The 23,256-nt window shown below is 36.4% G+C and overlaps 1 protein-coding gene across 3 annotated transcripts in view; it reads right to left on the bottom strand.

Moving 5' to 3' along the window:
• TTC8 (tetratricopeptide repeat domain 8) overlaps positions 1–13,388 on the bottom strand; it is a 36,366-nt gene extending 22,978 nt beyond the window's left edge. Inside the window, exons 1-3 of one of the 3 annotated variants that reach the window (XM_010711809.4) lie at positions 13,131–13,388; positions 6,046–6,075; positions 1,225–1,345 (exon numbers count right to left, since the gene is read on the bottom strand). In XM_010711809.4, the coding sequence (XP_010710111.2) occupies positions 1,225–1,345; positions 6,046–6,075; positions 13,131–13,388 (409 nt within the window). Of the gene's footprint in view, positions 1–1,224; positions 1,346–5,783; positions 5,841–6,045; positions 6,076–12,836; positions 13,077–13,130 lie in introns of those variants that run through there. The other 2 variants (XM_019615818.3, XM_085225475.1) reach the window with 2 other exon arrangements.
• Between the last annotated feature and the right edge of the window lie 9,868 nt (positions 13,389–23,256).

Here is a 23,256-nt window from a genome sequence, read left to right as displayed (position 1 = left end):
AGAAATGCTATCAATTTCAAATTACTCTTCTCTAGTACCTGTACAACATTCATTTTATTAGTTTAAGTTACTATTTGAACCCTTCTCCTCAGGGAAGGCAGACAATTTTGTCATTGTACACATACTACAGACTGTCCTCTCAAGAAGAACATCTCAGAATAGCGTTTAAGAAATAAAGGCTATTGGAATTATAAGATCAAGCTATTTTAAAATGGTTTATTTTCTACCTGGACTTAATTAACTAAGGCAAAAGCCTTCAGCTACAGGGCAGGCCTTCTCCCAGCTTCTAATGTTTTGACATTAGATCATTAAGAATTACTATATCATGAATATAGATTTTCCATCACCTTTATTGATATGCTATTATAATTTTTTATAGACTCCTATAAGAATATCTAAGACGATTTTAAAAATCTGGTTAAAAGCGTGGTATGATATACACGTTTGCTGGTGTGTCCACTGCTTTGTTAACATGTACGGAAGGAAACGAGATTTATGTTAAAAAAGGCAGTTCTTGTCAAATCATCTATTTATTATCTATGTACTTATAAACAGTTCTTATTTCAAACATTTCAAAGAACTGAAGTTATACTGATGTGCAGATAGTTTCTTGACTTAATTTTTTCACCAGTATAAAACCTCACATCTGTCCTTTTTTTCATTCTTCTTTCTTCCATCTTCAGAATGTAATTACCTCTGAGACACTACCATTTCACTGTTCAAGCAAAAAGACAGACTTGTCCAAACAGATAACCTTTAGCTCAATCTAAATACTTTCTAGTTTTCTTAAGCCAGGCTGACATCAAGCATTTCTGCCTGTCATCTTGCAATAGTCACCAGTAGTGGTTCTATCTAAAATTAACTAATTAACTAAAATTAACTAGGCACAGGGATGGGATTCATAATACATAAAGAGTATATATTTCCCTCATTTCCCAGTGGAGAAGAAGCCAGAAAGGAATGAAAGAAATCAACAGTTATGGGAAGAAAAAAAAACCTACAGAGATTTAGAAGAAAAACTGACAAAATGCTGTCTAAATTTCAGGCCTAAGCCTATCAAAATCATGTGATCAATGCAATCAGAAAGCAACTGAAAACTATTCTTGCAACAATAGCTAAAAGCCATAATACATCACCTCAACACATACTGTTTTATGATTGATGGCAATCCTGACCAAAACAGCTCCTGTTGCTTCAACATACTTAAGAGAAAGTTGTTCTTACGTGCGACTTGAGCAATGGCATTTTCATCTAGCATCATCTCTGCTATTCCCTCTTGATCCATCTCAATTTCATCCACATACACCATTTCTGTCAAAGCTCGTGTTTTCAGGCTCCAGGCAGCCTGAATAAGGATAAAGTAAAAGGAAAAGCACCTTTAATTAAATAATCTAAACAGCAATTTTGCCTTTTAAAATAACATTACTATTACTCCCCCTCAAAGCCTTAGTAAGCTTGAATAAGCTATTGATTTAAATAATTGGGTATAGCTGAACATTCACTGTAAGCAGACCTAATGCTGCACGTACAGTCAGAGTTGCTTAACATGCAGGACAAAAGTGCAGCTTCAAGTGTGGCCTCATCTTTGGAAAAGCACACGGGGAGCCTACATAGTCAAGTAGCTCCAGCAGGCTCATGTGCTGCTTGTCCTGCTAATCAAAGCAAGCATATTAATGGCCTCTCTGCTACTCTATTCGTACAGTTGCTTGATGAAGTTAAAAAGGGGATTAGACGTTAGACAACTCTTTTGGAGTGGAACAGCTATAGTCACTGAGTCTGGAGGACAGAATTTCATGCCTTATGAAAGTTAGGACTAATTTATGTCATGGGCAACTGAGATCTCAAGTTTTTGAAGACATACTCAGCTACAAGTGCTTTTCAAAATCCACAGCCGACAGACACCTTATTTATATTGGGATGGGAGGGGAAGGTAAGTAAAGCCATTATAATGCAAAGTAATGCCTTTCCAAGGCATCAGTGGAGAAAGAAGGAAAATCTTTTAACCAGTAATCTTTTAATTACTGTAGCATTAAGTATCTACAAGCTTTTAAAAAGATAATCTGAAACTCCTTTGTTCAGAGCATCAGCTGTAAAAACTATGGACTGCATATCTCAGATTGTGAGATTACTGGAGAACTTGTTAGTGACCTTAACTGACAAACTGCTGCATTAAATGTCTTGGGGGATGATGTGAGCAGTGTGGAAAGGCAAGCATAATCTTAGACTATGTGACAACTCTCATGTAGTCTGCAGAAAGAGCAAATCAGTGGGGGGAAAACAAACAGTACCAGTTGGTACTTCATACAGCAGTACCAACAAAATAACCATAAATCCTACCACTTACTTGATAACTTGATATGTCTGTAATGTACTCATAGAACTGGCCTGATAAAGGGAGCCAAAAGATCAACCACTGATCTTCCTTCAGATATTGAACAGGTCATCATAAATTTTCCAAAGTAAATTTTTCTATCAAAATAATCTGATTTGTTGCTTTTCTGATATGGGCTACAACCCAAGAACCATTAATATTTGCTAAGGAAGCATTTCAAAATAGAAATAGAGTGATGCTACTCTTAATGGAACTGAAGGTCAAACACATGGAAGTGCATGTGCTTTAAATAACAGATAGATTTCATGATGTGAGTCATTATTTAATGGGACACCTCTTGTTTGTCAGTTCTCAGACCATGCCTTTCCTCTACCCTTATACCATGTAATTTTTCTATGCAGTGTTATAACTGCCTGCCAAAAAAAAAAAAAAAGTATACTTGAAAATGTTAAAATATTTAGCTCTTGTTTTCTTCCAAGCAGAAGCTAAGGAGGCATTTAGGCAGCCAGTTCAGGCACAATTAAAAACCTTTGTTCAAGTAAGAAGAGAAAGGAACAGGGCAGGATGATTTGAATCTAGGCCAGACAGACATAATCCAGATTTGCTTTATCATCTTTTTGTTTATTCTTATGTTGGCTGACAATCTGTAATTATCATTGATATTTGAAGTTAGATGTTCAGTATCCTTAACCATTTTTCATTATTCTAGAAAACTACTTAGGCTTGAGATTGTTTTGTAAAAAAACACACCTTCATGTTACTCTGCTTTTTTCAAAGACATACATGTCTGAAGTGAACCTAATCAAGTCTATACAGAGAATATGCTGAAATTAGAGCTCTCAGGATAGTCAAACACTTATCTATTAATAAAGATATAAAAAGCTGCTCATACTAAGGATCTTTTTCTGGGAATTGAAAGTAGCAACTTCTCTAATCACTAAATCAGAACAGTTCTTAACAAAGACATAGATACATCATTCTGATTTTTCCAGTAAAAAAGATCAGAGAACATGTTTTTAAAAGTATGTCTTCTGATTATCAGACAGAAATATGTGATGAAAAATAGGTTCTTAGGCTGCTTTTACAGTCTTTAGCTCCTATTTTGGAGCTTCACAGCTAACAACCTTGGATTTCATGCACTATTCCTTCACTAGTAACCAGACTGTAGATCAGAGTATTGCCTATAGCAATATTTGTGTAAGGACCCTTGATCAGAGCAGCAAGACAGAGAAAAATGTCAAATTCATTACTTAAACTACAGAAATATGACATTTACCTTGGGAAAAAATTCTTTACTACTAGTAATATGACCCATTTGAAACAAAAGTATCATTTCTACATATGCACAGAGATCCTTCTGATCTGAAAAATCATGGCATGCAAAAAGGAATTATACATTGATACACATACACAAAGGGATATGAAGGTATTTTTATTTAAAGAAGAATTAAGTGAAAGTTTTGATATTCTTTTTGTTCATAAAAATCTTTGCTGTTTATTCATAAGAAGTCACAAAACTTTATTATAACTACAGTATGAGACTATTTATTTACTTTTTAAAAGAAAACCTCACAGATGTACCTTTCTCTTTTAAAACAGACCCCTCACAGAAATATTGGGTGCCATTTATTCATAAAGATGTCCTTTATCAAGTAACACATGCATGGTTCAAAGCTCAGTAATTTCATCTCTCAAGGGCTTTACACAGAGAATTTATACCAGTATTCCTGGGTTTTGCTATCACTACTTCAACCCTGTACCTTCTGTGTTGCAGTTTTTGGTTATCCAGAAAAAATTGAATGTTTTTCTTCATAAGTACACACTTACAGTAATTAACCATATTTCAATGCACAGACGTTTTGCTCAGCGGAAATCTAGAAGGGTTTAATTTGAAACTAAAGCAGAAACTAAAAAATGCCAACTAAAATTAAAATTAGCAAGAGCACAAAACTGGAAGAGCCACACTGCCAACATTGAGAGGAAGGCTAACATAATCACAAATAGCCAAGACAATAAGTGCGTGTATTTGCAAGTAACAACATAAAAATATTATTTACATCTCTAGCTAGCACAAGTTTGTCCACTCGACAATTTGTACATGAATACATGAAACAAATTGTATCAGATTTCATTTGTATTATCTGCTCTCTCTCTGTGGGATCCATATTTTTTGTTCTGTGACAAGCAATGTGCCTGGTGTTTATGAAGGAGACTTGCATTTTTATGACATGAATACTTAAACAGTAGGAACAAGAAATGAACAGTTCATTTCAGACAACACACATATTCACAATGTAATAAATTTGCTTGCTTGCCTCATAATCAGAACATAACCATACAATAACCAGTACTAAACAGGGAAGGAATATGTTACTCTATGGTAACTGTTGAGTCACTGATTGAGCACTTGGAAAAAGACGGTCAGCCCTGGGAGCACAGGTGAAGGCAATTCAGCTGTGTGACCAGAAGGGGTGGAGTGTGGCTACACCTCTCTTAGACCCCATTTAAGGGCTGACTGCCACTACAGAATGATCTGTGGTTGGAGATCCCTCCCTCGTGGAGTTTTCCCTGCAAACCTCAATCTTCAGAGATGGGTGAGCATTTTTCCTTTTTAACATCATTCTATCTGTGCTAATCTCTTTGCTCCTACACCCCTGTATTGCTATTCTACCACGTTGAACCTTCTAACTGTAGCACTTATGCATCATAATACAATAAATGTAACACAGTATTCCTTCAGAAGCCTAAACTACAGAAAGAAGAGTGTTGATGTTAAATACTCTTGTTTTTCACTTAATTCTTTGGAATTGATTTGTTGGTGAATCAAATAAGTATTTTTCTTTTGTTCCTGAAAAGGCCAAAAATCAAGTTTTAAAAAAAAAAAAAAATTAATCAAAACTTAAAATCTAAATCTCAACATATTTTCATTTCCCTTTCATTTAGAGTTCCATTACTGTGATAATGTTTCATTACCACAAATTTCATACCATACACTATAGAATCTTAAAAACAACAACAGAATGCAGTAACTACCTTGTGAAGCATAATCTTTAAAGTTAAAAAGATATCTATCAGTATTTCATTTAAATCATCTTGTATGCAAACAACTTATTACTTCACTGGAATTAATAGGAGACTTGTAAAACATAATATTGTGGGCTAGAGCTAAAAGAAGCTGCAATCTGCACATTGCTATTCTTCCCACTGCAGTAATATAGGCAGAATGAAAACTATTCAATTACCCTGTCTTACATCAACTGAGCGAAGTATCATCATGCAGCTTCAGGATTTCATACTCTACACAAAAGGTAGGCAAGGAGAATGAGCTGTAGGAACAGGAAAAGCAGGGCTAACCGCCCACCATTACACTAGATTACAGGAAAAATAAACCTGAGCCCTATGAACATAAATGTTCTATTTGTGAAATACATGTGTTTTTTCCCAATCTCACCAGATGATGAAGGCCATTCTTTTCAATACAGATTCAGTGCTGAGCTGCTGAATAAATCTAAAGAAATACATGAAACAAATAACTTTACTTACTGTAAAACCTGCCTATTTAAAATATCTCTTATTAAATCTGTTGCCTTGCCAATGATGAAAAACACACTTATATCACTAAGGATGTAACAATTAAAAAAGTCTTATTCGGTATAATAGATTTTTTTCCTAATTATTGCACCTAATAACTATATTAATGGGAAGAGTTTTACCTGAAATGCAGAGTATCCACTGTTGTGCTCCTGAAAGAGAAGACAGAGAACTTAAACAGAGAACTTAAAGAATGGAAATGTTAAACAATAAGGACAATGATTAGATAAAACAAGGAATTACAAAACTAAATCAAAATATTCTGTGACCACCTCATCTTGCACAAACAATTTCTGGATATATATATCCAAATTTTCATTTTATTGCATTACCTCAACTTACACGCATTCCTGAGTTCAGCAGTAATTTACAAAATAAAGGAGACTTGCAGCAAGTGCTTTTTTTTTTTTTTTGATACCATATGTTTTCTTGTTTCTGATGTATGATGTTTGCCAAAACTAAGATTACTGATTAACAAAACTGAAAGATGGTCTATTTTCATTAAAAAATAAAGAAAGCAATGCAAGACACAAGCAAATCTCTTAAAAGTTAACTATTTAATTAAGTCATGTGCTTTAGAATCCCTGTATAATAAAATCCCTTGTTAGTTGTTGGTGGTGTTGACACTGATGTCCCTCCGGTGCATAAAAGCAATTCTCTTTGTGTAATACAGATTTTTTTTTTGTACATTTATGATGGAAGTGATGTATTTACTGCCTACTAGACAATCATGCTGTCTTTTTGCATCATCCAATAAACTAAAAGAAAAATCCAGACAAAGGAACAAACTAACCAGTAGAAACTTGCAGATGCTTAAAAACTTGAGGTGAATGTAGCTAAATACTAACAAAAGGACATGTGGCTTTATAAAAATTTGTGTAGCTGTCATCATATTTATGTGTTTGTTCAATGTGCTGTTAGCTCCTATTGCAAGGACACCCTGCTGATTCATGGTTTTCAACAAGAGAAAGGTAAGGGCTTGTTCCTTACTTCCCACTGTAGTATGAGACGTGGGCTATGACTTCCAATCTGACTATTTTTACTCCATCAATTCCATGACAGCAGGGAGCTGGAGCACTAGCAATGCTCCCACATCTTTCTTCATACTGCATTTGTAATACATTTGTTCAGCAGTGCTGGAGTGTGTGAAACTAAACTAGCCATTAATGGAGAACATGGAACTAAACATTAATGGAAGGATTGATCTCCGCTGTCTGGTGTACCTGTATTTGTGTAAGGCACTGAAATCATCTTTAAATATTAGATGTCTTGATTAAATGAACTCCAAGTTCTTTTAATGTTGTTATGCTGTTTTTTTTTCCTACAAAACAAGCTGTTCTAGCTAAGAAAAGGACATTGTGATATTTCAGCTTGCATTTTATTCATCCTGTTGTGTCCGAGTGTTACAGTGCATCTGGTGTACTGAAAAATTGTTTATGAGCAGTAGGTGATCTTCCATACCATATGTGCTACAGTAACTAAAGAGGGCAAGGTTAGGAATACTATGTCAATGCTAACTCAGAAATGCCTTGATGTTGCAGCTGTGTATCTTAATTCAGGCACTGCTCATTAGCTTAAAGAAAAATTAAGCAGCTCAAAGTGGTTATGTAGGAGCATTCACACTGCTAAAAAATTCAGAAAGTGAAAACCCTCATCACTGAAAAAAATAAAACTGATCAACTGTATTTCCTAAAAAATATTGTTCTGTCTTAATTATAGGTGCTAGTGTGTGCTGTTCACATATTGTGATAAACTAATGTAGCACATAAAAAGATTTTAAATAGAAACAAGAGAAGCAACATTGAAATGGAATGTCTTTTAACATAGGTGGATCCAGTAGTTGCTACTCATGCAAGTAATCCAGTGGAACTAGATTCAGAGTAAAGATTTCTTTGAGAGGATTAACAAGTAGTGTTGCCCTATAAGCTTGTACCTCAAAACAAAAGGTCAAATTTATTCTTCATTTACACATATAAAGCTCCTTTGAAATTAATAAGATTGCAAAAGCGATGAAGGAAGGATTTAACCCAGATCTCTAAATCCACTAAGGGCATTTTAAAAGTAATGTTAATGTGCAGAGTCATATATATAAAAAAATATTTTTGTTCTTAAAAAAAAATATATATATATTTAGAAAAATGATGTATTCTGATGCTCATAGCCTAGAAGAATGAAACAAGACTACGTATCCTCTATTCTAAAAACAAATAAGCACCAAAACCTTCATTTTATAATCTGTTTTTTAGTTGAATGATTTAATACATGCTGGATATTAAAATCAGTACATCCCAAAAATGCCTCTCAAGAGCAGAAACAAAATACATGACCTAGGAACAGTGACATCCCTGTATATATAACTAATTTTTATACATAAACTTAGTAATTAGTATTTTGAACAGACAACTGATTTCAGTTGAAGATATTTTTTTCACATCACATTCCATGTAAATGTGTTACTTTTATCACGACCTTACAGAAAACAGTATGCAAGTAATAGTAGTTGAAATTACAGCTTGAGAGAAAAAAGGACAAATAAACAAGAGCAAATCCTTACAGTATACAATTAGTCAAGTTAAAGGCAGGACACCCACTGTATGTTCATTAACTATATTAGATAATTTATTATTTTTTTTTGTTAAACTAGAGCAGACCTCATACATCGGTGCTGGTTTACTGCCTTGAATCTGACATATGGAACAAAGAATGGTAATCAGATTAGATAACTAATCAGGATCATCAACAGAGACCGTCACGGATTGTATTTCCTCTAGGTCATTCTATTACTATAAACATAGAAGACAACACCTACTTGGTTACAATAGAAAATAATTAAATTGAACATCAGTGCTTTCTGTGTTTGTATTCCTGAGTGCTAGTCAAAGAACATGCTGTTTTATCTATCCTGAGATAAGATTATCAGCAACAAAATAAACTTCAATAAACACAATGTTCTTTCTACCTAAATGAAGAAATGCAGAAGAGATTGTATAGAAAAAGTACTTTAGTCTTCCACAAAATCTAACTCAATAGGAGGTGATTATTGTTCTATCAAAATGTTAATCATTTTTGTAATGAAGATCTCTTTATGATTACATAAATAATTTTATAGTGTTTCGATTTTTATTGATGTGCTTTATAAGAATCCATGTTTATAATGGCATTTGATACTTCTGCAGAACAAAATTCCTGATTTTTAGCTCAGTTGGCTAAGAGGTCTACATGATATCTCTAAAAGCTTCTAATACCTACCGCATCTGATGAGAGTTCAAAGAGTTCTACACCAATTAAATGTAGTTGCAAATTATATTAATTGTAAATGTAACTATTAATTGGATTATCCATCAGTAAACTTATTTTTCAGTTCTTCAAGTCATCTTTCTCTTACCATGTTCTAAAGCAAATACTGAATAGTAAGATACATGTATAGAGAGCAACAGTTAGGAAGAAATTAGGAACACGTCCAGAAAATGTATTTATTACACTTATGACTGGCAAAAATTAAAGGCTACTGTAAAGAGCTGAATTCAGTTGTTTGTAGCTTTCTAACAGTTCTGCAGTTGCAAGTGATGATATCATTTAGTGGATCAGCTGATGTGGCTAGGCTGTCAGAAATACAGGTTCTTTCAGGCAGGAAAACAGATTATGCACTGTTAGTCTCTTCTTTTACTTATCAGCGTTAAATCATGTCTTACAAGGGATTAAGCTAGCTGCCTGAGCATGAGAAAAGTTCTAGTCCATAACACAGTTTAACTCAGCCCTTCCTGGATATCTCTTTAAAGGATACCATCTCCTATGGCTTGGTATGTATCACCTCCTAATGCTGTTCAAAGTGACTCCCTGAACAGGCTACTGCTCTGAGGTCCTTCTGTCACTGGTTGCAGAGATTGGGACGCACGTGCTTCATGAAATATGGGACAACAGGATGAGAACAGATGGCACTGTGATTACAGTAGTTGAGTACTGCCTTGCAGGGCACAACAGCTCACTTAATCCAAGCTTTCCATAAGTGTTACCATTTGTTTGCTTTCCTAGTGTCCAGAATAACGTATCTTGGGCCTGATTTGCAGAACTACTTCCATAAAAGAAGATGGGGCTTGATCATCAAAGGATTTAGAACTGTTATGTGCTTTTTAAGCATAATAAACAAGATATTTCACTTTAGGTACCCAAAATTATATACATACTTAGTTTCAAATGTTTCTGTACATTATAATAAAATACTACTAATTTAATTTATGTGAATAAACAACAGCACCATTTTCTTGCTAGGAGGTTAAGGAGATCTCTTTTATTGTATTCATAACTTCAGAAATGTAACTGATATGCTACCTTTAGAATAAACACATAATGATGTAAAACTGTTCTCCTGGCTTGTCTGTTCTAACGTACTCCAGAGGAGGGTCAGGTTGGATATTAGGAAAAAATTCTTCTCAGACAGAGTAGTGAGGTATTGGCATAGGCTGCCCAGGGACGTGGTTGAGTCACCATCTCTCAAGGTGTTCAAGAAGGGTGTGGATGTGGCACTCAGGAACATAGGTTAACGGGCACAGTGATGATGGTTTGACAGTTGGACTAAATAATCTTAGATCATTAAAGGTTGGAAAAGACCACTATATATCACTCATTTGAGTTCTTACTGCCTCAGTGTCCAACAGCAGAGTTAAGTCGTTTTCAAACATCTCATAAAAAGTAACAGTTCTATTAAAGGCATAGTAAATGCTGCAGTACACAAATGCGATCTGTTTTTTCATTATGTTGTATTAAGTAAGTTCAAAATAGCTCGAGATATTTCAACTGCACACAAAATACATTTGTGGGGAACATCACTGTTTTCTCTAGGCCTGAAGTCAAGCAGGGTAAATATGTAACAGATTGGTTGGTACCTGAAAGCAACAAGCATTAGAAAGTAAAGTGGTTTAGCGCTCCCTAACACAGCTAGGGAGAAGACCTGCAAGGCTTTACGTGAGAAAAATAAAATACAGGCTTAATTTTTATTGGTTATCTCTCCAAGGAGGATTTTGTGTTGACTACAATAACAGGTAAAATAATATGACCACATTTGACTGAAAAAAGAACATTCCATTCTATGTTAACTCTGCCATGAACGTTAAAGCTGTATTTTAACTTAGATCATTAGAAATTCTTTAACTTAGAGATTTCAAGAGTAATATCTTGTATGTCAAGTTGGTTTGAGTTTGGATAAAGCTGCACTCTTGAGAATGAACCAATACTGTAGTTTTTCCCACCTGTAGCACCACAACAAATGGGATATAAATAATGATTTTCTCCTGTCAGGAGCAGTGTTCTTCATTTAGATTAACAGGTAGGAACAATGGCAAAAAACAAACAAAAAAAACATCTGTGTATCATTACATTTTGAAAATAAAAACACATAATGAAGCACAACATACTTCATAATCCTTCCAAAGAAACATTGATTAGCTGAATTACCCCTTAACCAGCTCTCCATTTATATTTTTGTAAGGGTCTGAACTGTTATGAACCTCTAAGATGAAGTGTTTATATAAAGCAAAATCTACTTGCTGCTGTCTGCACACTTGCCATATGCTTTACTTGAACACTGTGCTATGAAATCTATTTTTAGAGAAAGACTGAAATAGTGTTTCAAGCATTTTTTAAATGTTAAAAAAACTTATTCTAGTCTTAAGAAGCATTTTTAAAAAAATTTAAAGACATTCATTGCCACTTAAACAGGAAATAATAAGGATTTCCCAAGAAGATAAAATAAGGCAACAGCCCAACTAAATATATTTCAAGTTCACAGAAACCAAAGACATTTCCTTCTAATCTTTCAGGTAGATTTGAAATACACTGCTGAATAAAAGTATGTTTCTCACATAAAACTGGGAACAGGAACATACTTCTGAAGAGCACATAACAAGTTTCAAAGTTTTTGACATGCACAGAAGGCATGCTAAATTTTATTTGTTGTTCAGGACCAATTTTCTTGGAATATCTTTTAGAATATCTTTTAAGTTTTTCATAGAGTTGTTTGAGTTGGAAGGGACACTTAGAGGCCATCCAGTCCAACTCCCCTGCAATGAACAGGGACACCACAACACATCAGGTTGCTCAGAGCCCTGTAGAGCCTGACCTTGAATGTCTCTGGGGACAGGGGATCCACATCATCTCTGGACAACCTGTTCCAGTGCTTCACCACCTTTATGATACAAAGCTTCTTCCTAATATCCAATTTAAATCTCCTCTTCTTCAGTTTGAAACCATTTCCCCATGTCCAATCTGCTCACGGTTCTTTATTGGTGCCTTACAATATATATCATAAATAAAAGCACCTTTTATATATCAAACCTAACATGGTGTAAATTACACAATCATATGACTGCGCAGCTTTCTTTAAAGATTTTTTACCCGTGATAAAAGAGATCACCTTCAAAATTCTTAAATTCCGCAGCTACAGGATACTTTGTGAGACATAGTTTATGCAATATAAAGTATTTATGATGATAAAGTCAAGTCCCATTACTGTTTTCTAAATCTAGCAGTACAGTTTTTTACATGCATACAAAAACTAATCTAGGAACAGCATTCACAAACAGCAAAAAATACAGATGCTTAACAACACACAACACATCCAAAGTTTCTAGAAACTTGGCATTTAGAGAGTCAACGGAGCAGGACGGCAGCACCTTTTGCTCTGTGGCAACGCTTGTACCTGGACTGAGGTAAAACAGGCATCTCTTATGCACTTTAGTCCACGCAGCAATACCCGAACAGCTATATAAAATCGACTGCAACACCTGTAAGCAGATTTTCTTCTGGTGATGGCTTTTCCTCCCTTAACGGCTCAAAATCACCGGTGAGTTTCAGCGCGTGGTGTGGGAAGACCTGAGACGCCCTCCTGCCACAGCTGGCTTCCAGCAGCCCCACTCACCTGCCGCACCCTCACAGCTCCGCGCCTCGCCGGGACGGGAGGGCACCGAGCGGGGCACGTCTGAGCCGACATCCCACCGCCCGAGCCTCGGCGAGACGCAGAGCCTTGCCCAGCGCTGATCGATGCTCCTCGGCCCGCGCCGGAGCCGGTCACACAATGACTCTGGCTGAGGTCTCTCAGCCGGAAGGAGCGCGGCCCACCGCCGGCCCTCTAATGGCAGATCGCAGCGCGTTTGTCCGGCAGCAGCAACAGGTAGAGAGCCCCGTCCCTCGGCCTCCCGGCCCGGCCCCCTACCTGCTCGCCGGGCGCGCCCTCCAGCAGCTGCGAGCAGAGTTCCGAGCACTGCCGGAACTTCCTCCGCCTGAAGTAGCTCCAGGCCTGGAACAGCGGCTCCGTCTCCAGCCCCATCCCGCCGGCGGGATGGCTGAGGCTTCGCAAAGGCCTGCGGCACCTCTCGGCCCTCTGCTTGCCGAGCGGGTCCGAGGCGGAGCCGGGCCGCAGCGGCGAAAGCGGCAGGCCACGCCTCGGCCTGTCCGGGCCTGCGCGCCGCATCGCGCCGGGAGGGCGCGCCGTGCTCGGGGGGGCGGTTGGGCGTCCCTGCGGGAGGGTGGCCGAGTCCTGCTCCCTGTATCCTGAATTGTGTGCTTTGCTTTTCTGCTGTCGTTTCCAAAACGTAAAATTAGCGAGAGCCATTTGGAATGAGAATATATGACTGAAAAAGAATGCAGTCTTTTAATCCTCGTTTGGGTAAAAAGTCCTCTAGAGCTATGGGAATCCAGTTGGGATGGCTGGATTTTGCTTGTCCCATAGAAAGTGCTCAGGGAAGCAGTGCTCTGAGTAAAGTGTGTTCTGAGAGCATGCCATTCCCAGGAAAGACTGGTGGAAGGGTAGTAGCACAACAGTACCTGCCCCTTCTCTATTTTTAATTTGTTGTGGAAGACATTCCCACAGCATTCCCACAAAATGTATAGGAGGCTTGCACAAGGACATTCAGTCTATACCTCAGGTTGGTCGGAAGGGTAAGCAATATTTCTTGTTGTCAGAGCATCTGCTGTGATACTGCTATGTAGCTGTAGTACTGTGGCTGAGTAACTGTTGGCACCTAAGATAGTATCTGATTTTGCTATACATTCTTTAACATGGCAAATACTTTACTTTGCATTTTATGGTTAGTCATAGCATAATGTTCAGAGAAATTCTGAACACTGGCCAGAATCTACAGATTTATTAGAAAGACTAACCTGAAGTTCTTCCAACTATTTCTGTAAACACTAATGTGATGGTCGCATTATGCTTCAAATGCTTGCTGTTATTACCAGAATTTAGCATGTTTGAACTGTTACTTTTTTTAATAGAATGTAATATGAAGGGCACTTCTAGTTTGTAGGGACATATTTTGAAGTCAGTACAGTAGATTAAAATGTCAAGCAGGAGATAGTTGGTTAACCAGAGACAAATAATGCAGGAATGTTTTCTGTACTTCCTGTTTTTAAAATGCTGTTCAGTTTTGTGAACAATCCATCACATCAGTTAAACACCCCATTTATCTGTGCAGGAAAACAAACACCAGTAGCTCCTAAATGTTATTGATTCCAACTCAATCTTCTTAAAAACCTCATAGTTAAAGCATTCATGTAAATTTTATTTTGTGAGCATTTATTTTCAGACTATAAAGTAAATTAACTGTGTGAGGATGCTTAGAATGTTTGATTCTAGCAATTTCCATTTTGAGATAGTGAAACAAACAGAAACACAATGAAGCAGTAATTATGGGCAAACTCAGCAGATTAAGGTTCCCAGGTGTTCTGTTAACCTGAAAGCTGTGCTTTCTGCTGAGCAAAGTAGTGGATTAATGATAGGTACCATCAACTATTCCATGCTGTGGCACACCTGAAGGTGTTTGGCTTGATAAGGAAATGGGTTTCTGTGTCCTGGAATCTTCAAGATGACGTGGCTTTCCAACTGAAAGCAGTGGAAACCTCGAAAAGAGCAGGAAGCTGAATGTTTTATGTGGGGAATGAACTTGGAGTTTCTCTCATTAAAGCTAATGACTTGTCAGAAGAAAAAAAAAAAGAGTTGAGTCTGTATACCTAGACAATCAATGGAAACAAATTGTGAATCATGAGAGTTGCCAGTGTTGATCTCTGGTTGTGGGAAGTTGCTTCTTAAAGGAAGAAACACAGTAAGCATTTCATATAGTTCTTTTGAGGGGACAACGGAAGTGGGAAGTGAATGGTTTTTGTATAAAATAATTGCTTTATCATAAATCAGTAATACTCATTACTGAATTTCTGCCATAGTTTTTTAGTTCTGGGATTCTTTCTTTAGCAAGAGAAGTCACAGTCTTCCAAAGCTTGTCTATGCATCAAAAATTTTGAAGTGTTTGCTAACAGATTTCTTTTTCATAGAAAAATTTCTGAACTGCGCCTGTTTGAACTGGAGGCTGAGGCTAATGTTATGTGACCGTTCAATCACATTTCTGTTAGCTACTTCTCTAACAAATGGCTTCTTGGCAAAATGAAGATAGTCCCTGTGCAATTTTTATTTGTTACAGAGTTGGGAAAGGTATTCATTACACTTAGTGATGAAGCCAAAGTGAAGTTCTCCTATGGTAACTAGTAGATCAAGATGAATCTTCAGGTTTTTTGCAATGAGGTTTCACAGTGTTGAGAAAAACAAGGCAAATTCTCTTTCCTTCTTTTTAAGCTGTAGTGTACAAGGGGTTTTTGCTCTGTTTGGCTACACATATTAGGTTTTCAGTCTCTACATGATGGTATGCATTTAATTCAATTTTATCAAGTCAGAAAGAACTGTCCTAGCAAGCCTAGTTCATCCTCACATGGCAATGTGAACTAAAATCGTTAACAAGCACAAAAAAACTGTTCTGACTGTCACAACCTGCTGTTGCCAAGGCCAAATGTCCAGGCCTACTGCTGGATGCTAGTCCTTTGTGCATACATCCTTCTATGCCGCTAGTGACTTTCAAGCAAATCTTGGTTATTGAAACTATATATGCTAGAAAAAAAATATTCTGGGAGTAGTTTTCAGCTCTGGACCATTTTCTTTGTGATGCCACTTACTCAAATGTATTCCTGGCATCCCATTTGAGAACTGGAAGTGTTATCACAAGATAGCTATTCGGCAGCTTATGGGAAATCAGCGTTTAGCTTTATTAAAATAAGTAGGGCTTAAATATCCACATTATATTTCAAGAACGATCACTTCTGGCATACATGTGCATAGCGTGCAGAAAAATAAAAAATTCCTATGTATGTAGAAGTTGCTTTTTCTCATTCCTATAGCTCAGGGTAATAAATTTTTTGAGTAGCTTGTTCTAGCTATCTGCTCCTTGTAACACCTCTCCCCAAAATTGAGAAAAATTCAATCTGTGGAGAGTTGGACAAAATAAATTTGGGTAATTATCTCTCAGATGTATCTGATGTGTGGGAGGAAAACAAATTTCCTCTTCTGCACTGATAGAAAAAAAATCATAGTAACATAGCAACGTCCTCACAGAGATTTTATGGATGCAAGATGGATTTCGCTGTTTGAAAGGCTTGTATGCATTCTTTTTTGGAAATTTTGTCATCTACTATTTGGTCTCTTCTATTAGTTTAAGGAGTGCATAATTTGGCCCTAATACTCTACTGCTCTCACACTATAATGAATCTCTCTATGGTTGATGCTTCTTGGGACAATGACATAGTTGGGAAAAAACTGTAGAAGTCACCAGGATTTCTTTAAAAGTAATTGCGTGCTTGTCTTGTGTAACTGTGTGCCTTTGTTGTATTAGAAGTGAGCTGGACTCAGCCTCTGCATTTTGAGAGATAATTCTCATCTTCTGTGAAAGATAGGAAATTCCATAGTGCTCTTTATTTACAGCTTATTGAGATGATATCATTGATCTTGTGGGTAAGTTTTTGGCACATTCTATTTGCAAGGTTTATTTGAAACTTGACTTCATTTGAACTTTATTTGAACCATTAAACTTCACTTTATTTGAACCATGCCAAAGAACAGAAAATTTGTGTATCAGAAGTAAGAGACAGATTAATTCCTCATCTGTTTGTGGGTTATTTTTCATCTGAAATCCACGTCTCTCTTAGGCTACAGTAAAAACTCTAATTATTTCTAAATGAAAATATCAGAGATCTCTACTAAATATCAGGAATTCCATTATTATTCATCTTTATTCATAGAACACATGGGCTTGTATAATTCCTTTTTAGAAATCATAGGTTTTGTTGACTTATATATTTTGTGTACTGAATTATGTTTCAATTAATTGTTGAATTTTGTGTCAAGTTTAAATGTTGCTTAGGGATTCAAATGTGCTTCTTATTTTCACCTTACATTTTAGCAGCTTTTTTCTTCTGCTGACAAGGGTGCTCTGAACTGATAATGACAAAAAGCTCTGAAAGGATAGATTAATTTATTATTAATAATAACATTAATAATTAATATTTTTCTTCTTTGTGTACTGGATGCTTTGTATTTTTCAAATATTCTTATGACCCTTCTGCAAAAGTCTTGTAAACTATGAATATACATGAAACAGCCTCTTAGAAGGTACGTATGGAAGTGTAGGACAGGGCCAACTGATATCTAAGGCCTATTTCATTTTAAAAATCTAGGGGCTATAAGCTGACTTTGCCTTTTGAAGCCTTCCATGGGGGTCTTCTCTCAACCAAACTATCATACTTGTTTCTTAAGTATGAATGCAAGTTCTCAGGCCTCATATCTCCATCATGAACTCACAGTCTTAAGATAAAAGTCAAAATAGAATCTATGTTCCTTATTCCCAAAATTCTGTTGATATCTTAAAATTTCTCATGCAACTCTGGTGTCCCTCAGACAGTAGCTGTCATACAAATGCAGTCTGTTTCTTCTGTCTTTTGACCTGCCTCTTTCCAGATTCAAGAATACTGAAGAGAAGTATAATCAGCAGATCAGTATAATTCACAAGGGATTGAAAGTGCTGTTACCACATATCCACCTGGAGAAGGTCTCAACCAGAGATAACCAAAATTGCCTTCAATCAAGAGTTGGCATCATGAAAGATGACCTGCACAAAGGGTTCATTCTAGGGATTGAGATGTATTGAATATTGGAAAAACAGAGAACAGCAGACCATGGAGCAAATTATTGTTTGTACTCTTTGAGTGAACCCAAAGAAGATTACAGATCAGGCCTGCTTTCTGGGAAGGCACATAGCAGGGGCAAAAGAACACGCCCTCTTCATGTGCTATTTTCAGGAAAGATCTTGCCATCCAAATTTGAGTTGATGTAGTTTTTGCTCATAGAACCCATGTCTTGCTGATCCTAGGAAATTAGGGGGGTACACATTGAAATCATGTGAAGAACAGAGTTTTGTGTTGAGGCTTAAATTCAGTATCAGGGTATTCATTATCTGAAATAACAGCTACAGGTTTCATTCTGTGATGAGCCAAGGCAACATTCATCGATACCAACCATTGCTATCATAAATAAGAATATTGCTGTTTCCTGCTGATCATAGAGGATATCATAACCATGGTCACCACGATCTAGCTGAATACGGATCATCAAGCAGTTGATAACAGAATTTAGGTGGCAATACTGTTCAGGTCCCGAGCTATTAACCTTCCAATGAGCTTAGATCTGCCCTTTTCTACTTATGAGTCGACTGATTAGTCTTTGCGATCAGATCCACAACTTCAGTGCACAGGAGGAACAGGGTGCTTTTTAAGTGAGGATACTTACCTTCCTTTTTGTCTTTTGTGTTTCACATGAGGCACTATTTCTTGCTTGATGCAGATATTCTGTATGCTGTGCTGTATATAGATTGTTGTTCACCTCCCTGACAGCAGGAATCAATGCAGCTATTAAGAAAAAAAACAAAAGCAACATATGAAAAAGGCTGCTAGACCAGTTGCACGTATACCAATTGCAAAAATTTGCGAAGTCTGTGACTGGAAGTTCAATGTAAAAATTACTGGGCTCCAGTCTTTCTTTTCAGGTTTAGAGCATCTTCTGAGCACAAAGAGCTCAATCCTAATTGAGGTAGATAATGAAGATTGAAGTAGGAACCCTTGAAGTAATGCTAAGTTCTCAGTTATGTCAGAGAAACTTCATATTAATGGGCTTGCTCATCTATATACATATGTATAAACTACATATATGAAAGTGTAAGAGAGAATACTCAAGTCTACTGTATTAATCACAAAACAGTTCCAGCAGCATTATTTGTTGCATACTTGTTAATTCCTACAAAAAATTATGTTGGCACCCTGCAAATAAACTTTCTTCCTTCCAACAGTGTTAGTTTCTTACGTTATTTATTTATGCTTTCTAGAAAGAAAATGTGGGCTATTTTATATAGCAGCTTGTGCACAGCTTGTTACCATAAAAAGTTACATCATGTAACAGTCTCTCATATTTTCTTTTACAATTGAAATAGCTTAAAATAATGAAATATTTGGTGTCCTTAAATTAGGTTTATTTTACTTCAGTTAGTAAGCTGACTTAAGTGTGGTACAGCTGCAGGCAACCAACCTACAGCACTTAGTATCTAAATCACAGTTTGACTGAAATTGTAACAGATCTTTGGGAGCTAATTCAACCTCCTGCTCTAAACAGGGTTAACTTCAAAGTTGGATGACATCTCTCAGGGTCTTGACCAGATGAGATAAGACAATCTTTGAGGATGGAGTATCCACAGCCTCTTTGGGTCACCTACTGCAATCTTTAGCCAGTCTGATCCAGTGCTGAGTCAAATATTATAGTATGGAGTCAAATAATTAAATTAACTATGTAAAAAGGCATCATCTTGACTTGACAATTTTTAATCTAATAATTTGCATCAGACATCTGAAATATTCTTCTTACCCCACAAAATATTAACCACGTGCTTTGAACTTTATCATCATATAATCCATCCTAGTTGTAAAGAAATAAATTGAAAATGGGTAGAAAAATATCACTGCATGCAAGCAAGGTGTTGCTTCCCATCATTTTATATCATACTGCAAGATGTAGTCAGGGATGACTGTCATATAAGAAGAATTTAAAATAAATTGCATTATATACTTTAGCCAACAGTTGAAATCAGTTTTGAGAGTTCGGAATCAGATTTCCCTCAGAAGTCTATTGATATAAAATGCACTGGGATTTAGTCACCCTCTCTTTATACACTTCATTTAAGCCTGTTTAGATTGTCAAATGTTATATCAAGTGTTGATGCTTGATGCTTCTTCAAATCACCCAGTGAATTACTTCAGTACTCGTATAATTGTGCATAACATGCAAGCTGAAAAAACCTGCTTAAATCTAAATGTGTGTGTGGTGAGTAGATACATGTTGTATAAACAGTGTATTAATGCTGAAAAAAACCTGAGTGCTCTACTGAGCAGCGTTAAAATGCATTCTGATTTCAGATTGTTGGCAGTCTGAAATGTAGTGCTTTCTTCATCATTTATAGAGGAAAAAAAGGAAGTTTTGATGAATATGGTGCTAATATGAATTTTACAGCAAATTTTTAAAGTTTGTGATAGACATTTTAAGAAGGAATACAAATATGCCTAACTTCTGAGGCTAACGTTTTATTAAAAACAAATTCTGTAACTAAATGTAAAAGTTCTTTTGCATTTATTTAAAAACAAACAAGCAAAAAGACAAACAAAAAAACACCATGAGTTGTGATGGATGAGACTTGTGCCATTTACATCGCTGTAGAAACCTTTCTCTCCTAGTCTTAGTAGAGAGAGGAATTAATATTTGGTTTATGAGAGAGGCCCTATAACAAGATCTTGTCAAGGCTAAGAAAGCCAGTATGTAGTTTTCAACAATCATGCTTCCTCTGCAGTTTTGATTGTATTGTTTACTGATTGTTACTGTATTTGCATCACTTCCTTTCATAAACCTATTTGTTTCTGTTATAGAATGTCCAGAATAAGTTGTTGCCTTCTATGCTAATTATGGATTAATTTAATTTCGGTGTTTGTATCTTGTTTATCCCTTTACCTGCCCTCTGTTAGGAAACTATTATGTGAGTATATTTCTAAATCAAAGTTCTGTGAATAAATCCATAATGAAGCTCTGATTGATATCTGTATTGTGATAATTATATGTTCATTGTCTTCTCAATGGGATGCTTATTTCTTCTAGTGCCCAGAATGAATGTTTACTAAATGAACACAATTTCTATGATTATCAAAGTGTAATTTGTCATTGCAGAAGCAAGAAAAAACAATGTAAGTAATACTTACTTTCATACATGTATAATTGTTCTTTTTACATTCCAACCCTTGTATCTGTTGTGTCAATCAGTACCAAAAGAAAGCATGTAGATCTACAGTTACCAAGTTTATAGAACCTGCTTATAAAACAGTAACAATGTTGGATACTGCTTCAACGGTTTTAAAGAGCTTATCAGAGCATAGCAGCTAAAACATTTTGAATTTTTTTCAAGATACAACATAATGAACTCATGACTTGCTGTTCTTTGTTTTCCACCACCTTGTCCTAACATTTCCATCTGTGACTTTTTCTTGTATTTACTCCCAGCCTGTATTTCCTAGAATTTTCTGTGTTGAGGAGAGAGGTGAAGAAATCAGTAACTGTTTTTTTCTGCACCATTTTCGTATTCTTAATTGTGTTTTTTCTTGATGATGATGTAGACCTACTGATCATTTTCAAGGCTTTCTGCTTCTATTTTTTAAAAAATAATTTAACGTCTTTTGTTAAAGGACTAATAGCTTAGTCCTTTAAAACTCCATAACAACTTGCATCTTATGTATTGACTGATGTAGTATGTATTCTTATCAATTTTTTTCATTTTCTGAAGGAGAGTTAGCTAGATGTTTCAAACTTTGCCATGCTAGTTTTTTGGTTTGCTTGGTTTTTTTGCCTTCTTACTTTTATCCAATAGTAAACAGGCTTTTGTGATCCTTAGCTCATGCCTCAGTGCTATTCAGTGGTAGCAGGTAGTTCTCCTGACAGTCCTTAAGCACCTTCTCTTTAAGTTTTGATAAATCTTATTTTCAGACATTGTGTTCCCATAACAGACTAAGACCATTCTATCCCCAAGGATGTTGAAATTAATGTTGTCACTGTTGCTCATCTATCTCATATTTTATAATTACTACTTGAACCAGCTACTCGTATTACTTAGGGCTTAACAGAATAATCCCTCATCTTCTACTCTGGAATTAGCTGTACCAAGAGCATTTGTTTAAGAAATTACTTCTTTAAGCCTTGTTCCATTTAGTGGAACAAGATGCATTTAGTAAATATATTTACAATGTGCTTGGAAGTACATCTTATAATTATGTGTTTTGAGACATTAAAATGTCAGTTATTTGATTTTATTTAGAGAAGTAATGCACTTGTGTCACTGTATACTAACAAAACTTAATTTGCAGTGATTTATCTGACATCATAGAAAAGATATAAAACCTGTCATAGGCAGCTGATGTAAAACATTTCGTTTCCCTTGTAAAAAAACCCCTTTGGGAAGCGCATCAAATATCTTCTTTACCTAAAAGCTTGCTCATATCCCAGCCTATCGCCTCTAAACTCGTGTGTTCCCTCAGTACGACCAGGCCGCTTAGGAACCCACACGTCGAACTCAGCACCACGGACAGCTCCGCGCCGGGCCCTGAGCGTGACCGGAGGTGGCCGAGACTGTATTGCTGCAAAGGAAAGGAATGGAGTGAGGTCAGTGTCAGGGGCCTGCTGGACATGTGTAATGTAAAGAAGAGCACAGCGCTTCTGATAGAGGATGCTCGTTCCTGAGACTGCTGAGTACCTGTTGTGCTGGTGAAAAGTGGCTGGCTGATAGATGCTGGAAGGAGCTGTGTGTGTCAGAGGTGAGTGGGAGCAGTAGGCAAGGTATGGGAGAAGAAGGAGTTTTGATGCTCCTGGCAAAAACAGATGCCAAATGCATAAAATTTCACTTGCACCCCTTATGTGTAGGTGTAAGTTAGCTAACTATGCCTACAAATAGTTTTTCTCTTGGAATTTTCTCTCAGGCATTTTCTTATCTGAGAGACAGTAGTCAATTCTGGAATAATCGAATGGAAATATTGGCTGTTTATGTGATGCTGACATGCAGTTGCTCCCTTGCATTGCATAAGCATATTTTTTCCAACTTCACTTTTGTGTTCTAGTAATCAGAGGAAATACGACCCAAAACTTGCAGTTAGTAGCCAATGTCATTGCATATTAAAGTTTCTTCCTGATCACTATTTTCTCTTTTCAGTTTTAGTCAGTAACAGTGTTTTTTGAATGTGTGGCTGAAAACAGCCTTTTCACTTTCACTACATAATCAAATAATCTCATTCCAATTTGAATTATGAATAAAACATAAAGATTAGAATTTTAGCTCCATTGAAGTTAATACTACACAATTAGTATTGAACTCAAGAGATCCAGAATTTCA

The sequence above is a fragment of the Meleagris gallopavo genome, chromosome 5 (genome assembly GCF_905368555.1).
Source record: "Meleagris gallopavo chromosome 5, MGAL_WU_HG_1.1, whole genome shotgun sequence".
In the NCBI taxonomy this organism is placed as follows: Eukaryota; Metazoa; Chordata; class Aves; order Galliformes; family Phasianidae; genus Meleagris; species Meleagris gallopavo.
Note: the sequence above shows the minus strand (reverse complement) of the source record. Positions and strands in the feature narration are given on the sequence as shown.